Source organism: Danio rerio, chromosome 25, assembly GCF_052040795.2.
Source record: "Danio rerio strain M-AB ecotype USA chromosome 25, GRCz13ab, whole genome shotgun sequence".
Classification (NCBI taxonomy): Eukaryota; Metazoa; Chordata; class Actinopteri; order Cypriniformes; family Danionidae; genus Danio; species Danio rerio.
The window spans coordinates 30,033,192-30,045,784 of NC_141045.1; the positions used below are offsets into that span (position 1 = coordinate 30,033,192).

At 35.6% G+C, this 12,593-nt stretch overlaps 1 protein-coding gene across 6 annotated transcripts in view; it reads left to right on the plus strand.

Moving 5' to 3' along the window:
- Positions 1–9,701: 9,701 nt before the first annotated feature.
- wasla (WASP like actin nucleation promoting factor a) overlaps positions 9,702–12,593 on the plus strand; it is a 65,676-nt gene continuing 62,784 nt past the window's right edge. For 5 of the 6 annotated variants that reach the window (XR_015525496.1, XR_015525497.1, XM_087310245.1 and 2 more), the window contains exon 1: positions 9,715–10,093. Coding sequence is in view for 4 of the 6 variants with exons in the window: in XM_087310245.1 (XP_087166371.1) it covers positions 9,989–10,093 (105 nt within the window). In the remaining 2 variants the exon portion in view is untranslated. 6 annotated transcript variants of the gene reach the window in all.

Consider the following 12,593-nt stretch of genomic DNA (forward strand, 5'->3'; position numbering starts at 1 on the left):
CACTAAAGAGCAAGAAGTATAGCTACTATTTCTGTAGTGTACAAAGAAAGTCGGTCCGATATTCTTTTTGATATTTTAATATTGAATTTTGGGATGTAAACTGCTACTGCCGTTTTTTCATCTTTAGGATCTTTTGACCCATCTGTATATATCTGTAAATAATTGAAATATGACTGATTTATGTATTGTTGTATTTCTTTTTTCATTTAACATATTAGTTTTGTGTTTTTCCTCATGTAGTAATAAATCGACTACTGGCATATGGAAAAGCCAAGGCGGAATCGCAGAGGTTGGCACAGCAGGGGCTAAATCGATGTCTCTTATGCCCATATTTTGAGCCTCCTCATTTACTGTCCAACCAAAACTATCTATCTTTTTATGTCCACATTCCCAACATTCCTTTAGTACTGTCTTTACTGGGTGCCTCTCTTCTTGGCTTTTAATGCTAACCCAATATCTAATTTTTAACTTAATTCTTCTAACTTTAAGAGGCATTTACCCCATCTCTACTTGTAATGCTATAATGGGTGTAGTTCTTAATGCTCCACAGCATATTCTCAGTGCCTGAGATTGAATCGCATCTATTTTCAACAACTGAGTTTTAGCTGCGGAACTATATACTACGCATCCATAATCTATAGTAGATCTTACAATGCATTATAGATTCTTTTAAGCGAGAAACGACATGCACCCCATTCAGCTCCTGCCAAACACCTCATCACATTTATTCCCTTTTTTACATTTATCTATTATTTTTTGAATATGCATAATAAAATTCAGTTTTACATCCATCCACATTCCTAAATATCTAATTACTGATACCTGTTCTATTTTCTGTCTGTATATATTAATATTTAAATTTGGATTAACTTTCTTTTTTGAAAAGCAAATAAACTGAGTTTTATCAGTAGAAAATCTAAACCCCCACTCATCTGCCCAATCTTGTACTTTCCTAACTGCATTCTGCAAACACCTTTCTACATGAACTACATTTCTTCCCCTCTTCCATAGCGCACCATCATCTGCATATAAAGATCTCCCGATCCCCAACTCCATTTTTGAAAAGATGTCATTTATCATGATATTAAATAGGATAGGGCTACTAACACTCCCTTGTGGTGTTCCGTTCTCTACCTTATATATTTGGGAGAATGCAGAACCCACTCTAACTTGTATTGTTCTTTTTAACAAAAAGTTCTTGATCCAATTATACATTTTCCCATTAATTTCCATTTTTTCTAATTTAATTGAAAGTCTCCACATCATGTCATATGCTTTTCAATATCGAAAAATACTCCCACCAACACTTCCTTATTTACTTGTGCCTTTCTTATTTCTGATTCCAAACAAATCACTGAATCCATTGTATTACATCCCTTCCTGAAACCACTTTGATATGTGGCAAAAAAGTTTTCCTTCTCGATAACATGAACCAGTCTGCTCATTACCATGCGTTCCATTAATTTACAAATATTAGAAGTTAATGCTATGGGTCTGTAGTTATTTGGTTGTGAATGATCTTTACCTGGTTTTGCAATTGGTATTATGACACCGTGTTTCCACTCTGCTGGTAAAATCCCTGACTCCCATACTTTATTAAATAATTTTAGTATTATACATAATGAATTATCTGATAAATGCTTGATCATTTCATTACAAATTTCATCTTTTCCAGGGGAGGTTTTCTTACCTTCTGCCAATGCTTTTTTTAACTCAAATAATGTAAATTCCCTATCTAATGTACTTTCAGATGGCCCTTTGTTTTCCAACAACCACGGATTCCTGATCAAGATCTGTTTCCTATTTCTTCTAGTTTCTTCAGATAGGTTAGCGTTACTATGAATTCTGGAAAAAAAATTTGCTAGAACTTCAGCTTTCTCCATATCAGAAATTACTAATCTGTTATTTTCTGTCAATGTAGGAATATTATTATTTCTTTGTTTTCCTGCCATTTTCCTTATCATACCCCATATGTCAGATACATTGATATCCTCCCCAATACTGTCACAGTACTCTCTCTAATAATTTTTTTTGCCCTTCTAATTATTTTCCTCACTATTGCCTGAGCTCTTTTATAATTTATAAAGTCATTATAATTTAATGTTTTTCTAACTCTTTTTAATGCTTTATTCCTTTTACTTACTACTTCGCTGCACTCTTCATTCCACCAAGGAACTGCTTTCTTCTTACCATTAGCTTTCTTTCTTCCTATTACTTCTTCCGCAGTGCTCTTAAGAACTTCACAAAGTTTAGAATTAATAACTTCCACATCATCCTCACATCTATCTATTTCAGACAATCTATTATTACACAATTCCTTAAAATTTTCCCAGTCGGCTGTTCTAAATTTCCACCTTGGCATTCTCTCTACCACAGTCCGAATTATCTGCACTCCAATTGAACTTAGAATTGAATAATGATCACTACCAATTGTGTATTGGTAGTATTGGAAAGTATTAAATTTGCTTTAATACTTTCCAATCGCATCTTCCAGCTAGGCTTTCAGAAACTAGTGTTAAATCTAAATTTGAGTATTTTCCTTTTATTAACTCTACTCTTGTGTAACCTCCATCATTGATACATACTAATCCTCCCCAATCCAGCATATCTTCTATAATTAGTCCATTGTAATCTGTTTTTTTACTCCCCCATAAAGTGTTGTGAGCATTAAAATCCCCGCACCACACGATTTTAATATTTCCATTCCCTTGGATATGTTCTAGATTGTCCTTACTTAATTTATCACATGGATTATAATAGTTTATTATTCTAACTTTCTGTGTTCCATCGCATATTTCACTGCCACAGCTTCTTGTTCCCCAGTGATCTCAACTGCCCTATACCCAATACTCTGTTTAATAAATGTAGCTACCCCACCACCATTAGACTTGTCTCTATCTTTTCTTACCGAAGTGTATCCATTAATTACAAAATCTAAATGTGACTTAAGCCAAGTTTCCTGAACACATATGATGTCAGGGCTATTTTCATGATCTACTATGAATTTTTTAAATTCTTGTCCATTTGCAATTAGGCTTCTTGCATTCCACTGCAGTATTGTTAATACCATTATATACTTCCACATGGTTGACTATATACTGTCTGACTAGTTCCTGATTGTATCTTGAGTCTATCGTTTATCATATCTACTGTAACACCCTCTAATTCCAAATATTTTGAAGCAGCTCTGATAATAATTTTAATTCTCTCGGTCCTGCTCTCCGTCTGCGCAGAGCAATTAACTACTTCTGCTATAAATGTGACGAACGATACTTTGTCAATACATACTTCATTATCTTTATTTTGTTCTTTCATCGTTGCTTTTTGTTGAGATTCTGTTACTCTGGTTTCTGGTTCTCTTGATGTCTGTTTAACTTTCTTTAGAGCTTCAGCATACGAGATTCCCTCAGACATTCGGATGTTTTGGACTTCAACAGCATTTTTCCTAACTTGACATCCTCCGTAGCCCGCACTGTGTTCCCCACCACAATTACAACACCTTGGCTTTACTTCCTGCCCACATTTACCATACTCATGGTCTCCCCCACATCTCGCACATCTCTGTTTACCTCTACAAACTGCCGCTACGTGTCCGAACTTTTGGCATTTGTAACAGCGGGGGGACATATAGCCTAACGTTGTAGCTCAAATATCCTAAGTACACCCTTTCCGGTAGTTTGTTTTCATCAAAATGAATCATTACAGACAGACTGTCTACTTTTTCGTTATTTCTAACGCATTTTAGTCGTTTGACTTCTTTTACTGCTGCCCCAGTGATATTTCGTTTTATTTTCTCAACTGTAACATCAGTAGGGATTCCTGTTATTACTCCTCTAATCCATTTTTTTTCTTCTGGGATAGAACATATAACTTTATGCCCTAATAATGTCTTCATAGCCAAGGCCATCTTCTGTTGCTTATGATCTTTACAGTATATAATCATTTTCCCGTCTCTCAAGGTCTTAACACTCTCAATCGTTCCTAACATTTCTTTAAGAGTTTTTGTAAGTTTCAAAGGATTGATGGTATTCACAGAGTCGCTAGCAAACTTCAGCATTACCTTATACTCTTCTCTTCTCCTTCTCGCCTGGTGACTTCCCTTTTCGCTGTCCGATTCAGATATTTGTGCCCAACTTTTCTTTCTTTTACGATTTTCTACAACGCTCCATTCATTACTAGCATTACCTCCACTATCTCCGTCTACCCTCTCCTCCTCCATTTCCGGATCACTTCCGGAATCCACACTACCTTCCGCCTTTAGCGCACCAGTCACAATCCAGCCGCACCTCTCTTCTTTCTTCTTCTTCTTTGCTGTTTTATGGCAGTCGGCAACCAACTTTTGGTGCATTACCGCCACCTACTGTCCGCTTCCTCTCGTTCTCATAATGCTCTATATTTTCCTCCTCATAGCAGTAATTACAGTTTCAATTGGATGTCTCCCTATTTTGAACTGCCCACTATTCAGAGCAGTGTGTCCAAACCTTAACCATGATATAACGATTTCCTCGCATCTATTTCTCCCTACTGTTCTGTTTTACCATTCTCTGGATCATGTATCATCTGTCTGTTCTCTCTTCCTCCCATTTTTTTGCCATCTCTCCCTCACATATTGTCAAATTATAATCTTCATTTCATTTTTACTAGGTCTTGTCAATACCTGATTTTTAGTGGTTTCCTTTGCATATTCATCTGCTTGTTCATTCCCTAAAGCTCCAACATGTGCTGGAACCCAAATAAAAGCTAAAATTATGTCTATCTGTTGAATTCTATATATTGTCCATAAAACTTCAATCAAAATATCTGATCTACAATCTGAATGTCCTGCTGATATTAAAAATGAACTCAAATCTGAACAGCTTCTTTGGTTTGTTTTCTTCTACCCACTGGAATGCAAATAAAATTGCAGTAATTTCACATGTATAAATTGAAAATTATGAAATTCTTTGTATGTCCTGATGTAAAAACTAGAACACTAAAAGTCACTCCTACTTTATTTTTCATTTCTTTTAAAGCATCAGAATATATCTGAACATATCAATCAAAGTTATTTTTGCATGTATTCATATGTATCTTGTGCATCGGGAATCTTCTCCTTCTTTATTTAACAGTGACAGATCTACTGTGGGTTGCGAGATTAACCAAATTGGGACTGTCGTTGACCAAGGCAATGTACTTGATATTGATATTTCATTCAGATCCAATTCTTTAATTATTCTTGGTATACACCCCAGATTAATACAGTGACTAAGCCGAAAAGAAAATTAATGAATGAATAAGCCCTTCATCTTTATTGTAGTCTAGGTTTTAGTTTAGGATTATCTCTGACAATTTATATGTGATCAAAACAGAGTATCATTTAAAACAAATAACAACAAATACTAACGTTTGTCGTACAGACGTCTTCGTCACAACAAATCTTTTTTTATTTTTTATTGTGTAACAGGGTAAAATGCATCATTATAAAAGTGGGATAAAATATGACACTGGATATTTGAATTAAACAAGAACTATTAAGGTAAATAATATCAGACAAAGACAACATGTCAACATGTCAAAAAAAAATTACGGATGGAGCAGCAACATAATTTAAAAGAGAGGTAATAACGCCATCTAGTGGAGATCAAAGTTTGTCTGACAGAAAGTGCATGGGAAACCTATGAGGATTCATCATGTACAAGGCAAAAACATAGTCCTAAAAAATCATAAAGTATGAGACCAAATATATGGCAAAATACATAGAATATATAGAAGTTCACACATTTTATGAAGAACAAAAAATCTTTCTATTGAACAAGAGACTAGATTCTAGTTAAAGGGAAATGGTTCATTAGATATTTAGGTGTTCTTGATTGTTATTTTTTAAAATATATTTTTAAAGATTAATTTATGTTATAACATATTTTATCTACAAAATACTGTTACCTTTATACCGAATTATACAGGGCAACGTGATGGCTTAGTGGGGTAGCGCTCTCGCCTCACAGCAAGAAGGTCGCTAAATTGTCTGAGTGTGAATGAGAATGTATGGGTGTTTCCCAATGATGGGTTGCAGTTGGAAGGGCATCCGCTGTGTAGAACATATGCTGGATAAGTTGGCGGTTCATTCCGCTGTTGCGAACAAAGGGACTAAACTGAAAAGAAAATGAATGAATGATAATTATACAGTTTTCAGTGATTGATTTAGAGTTGATTTACAGTATTCTTCTTGACATTTAAGAATCATATGGTTAAATTATGTATATGTTAAGCCCATATAATCACTATTACAGAACAACATTTAGTTTTTTATTTATTTTTCTTAAAAAATAACCTTAATCTGGCCTTTAACTTTAAAATTCTCTCACTGCCTCTCCCTTTTTTATTTACAAGTAATGTGGTTGTCGTTCAATTATTTCTGTTATTTCTAATTTGTTAGTCACTTTGAACAAAAACGTACAGAACTTTTTGTGAATTTACACCCCCGACCCCTACATTACTTAGATGCCTGCAATTATTATGTTAAGAACAATGCATTTCCCATACATTACTCATTTTTATCAATAAAGTGGTTATCATTTTAAATTAACTTGATGAACTAAAAGTCAAAAGCACACTCCAATAAATGATGTTTGTTGAAAATAATTTGGGCGTCGAGGTGTCTTTGTTGGCATGGGTTTACCCTACAAATCTAAAGACATGTGGTATAGTTGAAATGGGTAAGCTAAATTGTCCGTATGTGTGTGAATGGGTGTGTATAGATGTTTCCCAGTGATGGGTTGCAGCTGGAAGGGCATCAGCTGCATAAAACATATACTGGATAAGTTAGCAGTTCATTCCACTGTGGTGACCCCAGATTAATAAAGGGACTAAGCTTAAAAGAAAATGAGTGAATTTGGGCGTCACGGTGATGCAATGGGCACGATCGCCTTACAGCAAGAAGGGCGCTGGTTCGAGCCCTGGCTGGGTTAGTTGGCATTTCTGTGTGGAGTTTGCATGTTCTCCCAATGTTTGCATGTTTTTCCTCAGGGTGTTCCGGTTTCTCCCACAGTCCAAAGAAATGCGGTACAGGTAAATTGAGTAAGCTAAATTGTCCGTAGTGTATGTGTGTTAATGTAAGAGTGTATGGGTGTTTCCCAGTGATGGGTTGCAGCTGGAAGGGCATCCGCTGCATAAAACATATGCTGGATAAGTTAGCGGTTCATTCTGCTGTGGCGACCCCAGATTAATAAAAGGACTAAGCTGAAAAGAAAATGAATAAATGAATGAATAAATTAAGCTAATTTAAAATGAGCTGAATCAACTCAATTCTTGAGTTTTTTTAAGACAGCTGAAACTGTTTTATGTTCAGTCGATTTAAATTTGTAAAAACTACAAATCTAACATAATTCCGACGATTTCCTCTGATTGTGTGGAACCCAGCAATTTTTACAGTGTAACTCAGTTTTCAGTTCAATTCCAATAAAAAACTAAATTTGTATTCAGTAATGGACACGAACTGTACTGCATAATATTGTATTGGACTCTAAAAGTTCTTGTCTCAGTATCTGTTGAACATGCACCACAGTAACAGAGTTTAACAGGAGGCCAGGTGGCCCCTGGCAGGGCTCCGCTTTCAAACAAGATCCTCCATCTGTCTCTTTTTTTGCCTCTCCTTTCTTTATTTGTTTATCAGTAGGGGAGAACAAGGTGAACTCTCGATGTCTGTTGCATGACAACTATTAATTAATCAGAAGTTAAAGTAAAAGTGTAGCTGCTTGTGAGACTTATACAATATGTTAACTTTTAGTTTGTCTTATCATTGCTTTCTTTGTAATTATATCAAAATTACTAGGCTATGGTAAAGTGAGGGTTTTTGCTCTGTAATAAGAGTGTAGAATGTGCTGAATCTTCAGGGAAAACTGAGGTCATTATCTCATGAGACAAGACTGTCTAAACATGCAGCATCCACACAATTGTGCATTATCCTCCAAATAGAATATAACTGGTGGTTTTAATTAGTGAGGAAAATGCATGCGGAAGGCCAGACTTTTACCTCATAAACACCTCAGGTTTAGGGATACTGTATCAAAAATCATATGAGATAAATACTAATAGTGTAATATGGTTTAATTATTGGTTAATGTTGTTATTGAAAAACAACAACAAATTTTTTAGCTAAGCTTAGCTTTAATTAATTAGGGATATTGAATCTATTGAGACTTTTCATCAAGAAGTGAAAAATGTAAGTATATCTAAATTGTATCCTAAATATTACAAGGTTCTATCTGACATTTTAGTCAAAATTGAGTTATTCACATTCTTATTAGATGAAAACTTATTTACATTATGGGATTTTTTTTTATAAGTTGTTTACTTTTTATTTAAGACTTTTTCTTGAATAAGACTGTCTGTGAGCCAATCAGGATTTTTTTAATGCACGCACGAGGACCAATCAGGATTAGCTTTCTTTGTCATTTCATCTGACTACTCCATTGACAGCTGGAAAGACCATGACAAAAATCAGACAAAACTGAGAAGAAACCTGAAACAGAAAAGATATGTGTAAATGTGATGATTTAGAAGCATTTTTTTGACATTAAGACAAAATGTTAAATTTTACCTTATTAAAAACTAAGCAGTTAATAAAAAAGTCATATATTAAATATTAAATATTTTATTTGTATATATATAGACAGTGAAACATTTTCAGTGTTGATTAAACTCATTTGCTCATTGTCTGTTTTATTTTAAAGTCTTTAAATTAGATTTTAAGCCTTGAAGGACAAACACCTAATTTAATTAATGGAACAAATAATCCAATAAATATATTTCAATTCTTCATATAAAGCATAACGTTTTATAAATATGACCATATTAATTAGATAAAATTAACAGCTGCACTAGACAAAATACTTAGCACAGCCTTGTATGATTAATTTGGACAAGAAAAAATATCCATCCTAAAACATGAAATACATATTATAGAAAGCAAAAAATCAAGCATCAACGTATTGTTACAACACCAAATTATATATATTTTTGATTGTATTTCTTAAAAAAAGTATTGCTTCAATGAATGATCTGCCAGATAGAACCTTATTATAAATTGCTTTTTTATCCTGCAAATACATAGTGCAAAAAAAATGCAACACATTAAACATAAAAAAACTGATTAAACGGCATCTTTGTAGTTCCGAACAGAACGTTGCTATGTAACTAAAATAATGAGGGGAGCTAAGGGAGCTGGGCAGCAATATTTTTATGCACAGGTGTTTCTCGTTATAATCTTTGTACATTTTACGCTGTTTGCTTACATTTAAGAAGCCAGCACAGGCATTGTCCGGTTTATAAAACATCAACATAGTTATTATCCTAATTATCCAAAACACAGCATTAGGTAGGTAAAATACTGTAATCTCCTTCTATCAATGACGATGCTTTGCTCCACCCTCTGCTTCAGAGGCTCCGCCCCATCCCGTGCGCATCCCGTCCGCATTCTGCAAGAGGCACGGGAAAACAGGAATAGACCACTACGAGAAGCGAGGGGAGATGTGCTTGTACATGTTACATTAATTTATTGGCATTTGTTAATGTTCAGAAACAAAACACACGTTGTAGTTTTTATAAATGTTTATGCCTTACCTAAATAACAGCAGTACAGTGTGTATTAGCAAATAAACCTATGACCAGCCACCAGAAATTCCATCCCGCCTTTCCCGAAGTCCGCCTTGAACTCTACCGTCCTGCTGCCATGTTGGATTGAAGGATCGTTATTGCTTTGGGAGTTCGGAATGAAAGTTTATATTATGCGGTCTGTCAAAAGTGGAAGAATTAAAGAATAAATAGTTCACAGGAGTCAACGAGTCGCATCTGCATCTCCAGCGCAATTGAGGACAACACCATATCGGGTCTACTTGTATGCGGAATTCCTTACGGGATGAACCGAGCGCAGGCCATGTTGATCTGTGATTGCACATAAAATAATCTAAAACGAGACAAACGCTCGAGTTTATCCGCATCATCCGTAAACATGAGCGGCCACCCGCCTCCGAGGAGGGTGGCAAATGTGGGCTCTCTCCTTCTGACACCGCAGGAGAACGACTGTCTCTTCAACTACCTGGGCAGGAAATGCATCGTAAGTTATGTTTACTCTCATGGCCGAGCTCTAGTCCTTTAACCGCAAGTTTAGATGCAAATCATCCTGCTTTTTGCATCACCCGTGAGGTGATGCAAATTAACGGCTGTAACTTCTGGTAGGACAGTTGTCTTGTAACGCATTTGAGATGTCCATGAGGACGCACTGGGAACATCATGTTTGTTGTCAGGATAATTAGACTCTATTGACTGAAGTGAAACGTTTTATTAAATATTAGCACGATCTTGAGGCTGCAAATATGTATTTGTTTTTATGCAGTATTTTATTTTCGAGGCCTTTTGCCGTAGTGAAGCAGTACATCGGTTAGGTCAAAAAACCGAGGGAGCTGCCTACGTAGTCAGCATCATAAGTGCCTTCTGAGTCAGCTAAATGATGCACGTGCCTGTGATGCTCAAAAATGCTGTGAATGAAGTCAGTTTACACGTTTTTGAGTCACAACTAATGTAGTATCTATCAGTCTGTCTTGTATGTATGTATATATATATGTGTGTGTGTGTGTGTATATATATATATAATAAAATTGATAATTTAGATAAAAATTATTAGAAGTCATAATCTTTGCCCATGTTATGGGTTATCCTGTGTGTGTATATTTGAGAACCTTATATGATCTTAAATATTTGGACATCTAAGACAGACTTGCAAATGTTTTAATGTCTTTTTTTCATAGTGTAACGATTTCAAACACGCTTTCTCAATCATAATAATACACTTTATCAAAACATTTTACAAGAGAAGTTCCAAAACTGAACCTTTTTTTATTGTAAATGATATATGTATATAAATATTATACTCTGATTATTGAATGTTAAACAAACAGGTTTATACTCAGCAGTGCTGAGTATAACACACTTTATTTCCTGTGTGTTATTGAAAATGACCAAGAATTCTCAGTTCACACAGGTCTGCAAAGTGACTAAGATGGTATATCAGACCATAATTTGGCGGTGCAGCTTTGAAAAGAAACACTTTGCAATCTATCAAGGATTTTACAAGTCCAGTGGTGCTTAGGATCAAAAAAAAAAAAAAAAGAAAATTCTGACCAGATATTTGTGTATTTACGTAGGAAAAAAATAAGAATTGCAGCGAATAAAGTAATACTTTCCAAAGTCCCAAAAAATGAAGCAAAAATATGGAGGCACTGACTATGCGACTGCACTTACGCAGTCATCTATGCGCAAACACACTCCTGTAGTTTTCCATTGTTGATTTGGTTGTCTAATACTTGTGCATTCATTCCTTTTAACTGAAAATATTATGTGCATGGCCATTCTGTTTTCACACATTATAATTTACATTAGTTTTCCCAACGATGGGTTGCAGCTGGAGTGCTGGAGTGCTGAAGGCAATGATAAGACAAGTTGGTGGTTCATTCCGCTGTGGCGACCCTGGAATAATAAAAGGACTAAGCCGAAAAGAAAATGAATAAATGAAAAAATTAATTTCCATTAATGGCAGAAGTCAGTGGTTAATTTTAATTATTTAGCCTGACACATAAACTCATATACACACAGACACACACAGGCCAATTCAGTATCAGTTCAGTAATAGATCCTATCCAGATTGGACAGCCTTTCACTGACACTAAAGTTACAGCAAAAGCCCCTATTTTATTGCTTTAGAGAAAATGAAAGTAAACTCCATTTCTCTCTCTCTCTGCAATGCATTTGACCTGCTGGTGTGACGTTTCCTCTTCCTCAGCTGTTACAAGATATTTTTCGGTGTTAATCATGGATCAGCTTTGATTGCCGCTGCCGTTTGTCAGTGTCACTTATCGGTGAACAGCGCCAGCATGTTAGAGCCAATCGCAGCCCTTTCTGTTGAGTGTGTGACCAATCATAGCCGTTTAAGAACTCGCTCGACTGTTCAGAAAGTAAGTGGGATAATATTTACATTTGTTTATTTGCTTTAAATCATCATGTTGTTCTCTGCGTGTACTTGAGTTTTGTTTAATGCAGAGCGTTTTCTCTGAGCAGGTAAAATTAAAGGTACAGTTCATATATCTGATTGCAAGCGTATGCTATGGCGCAGACTACGCGTGGACGCATAGCTCATGCCGTGGCCGTGCTGACGTGCACCTCTCAAAAAATTTAACTACACGTCGCAACGATGCATAGTGCAAGCTCTGTGATTGGTCGGCTTGGAAGTGCTGACAAGTGTGGGCGGGACCGAGAGCTGCATGAGTTCCTGCCTTAAAATGAGCAAGTTTGAACCACTTGTACATTTAAGGAAGTGTTCAGACAAAACAAAACACCAGCGAAGAAACTTGACACAGGAACATAAACACCTACTGCCAGCTAGTTTCAGTTTCGGAAGTGTTATTGCAGAGCAACAGAAACAGCGCGCAGAAGTATGAATGCACAGTAGAGCTGCACGATTCTGGCTAAAATGAGAATCGCAATTTTTTTTTGGCTTAATATAAAGATCACGATTTTCTCACCATTCTGTAAAATAAAGGTATGGTAAAAACAAACATATG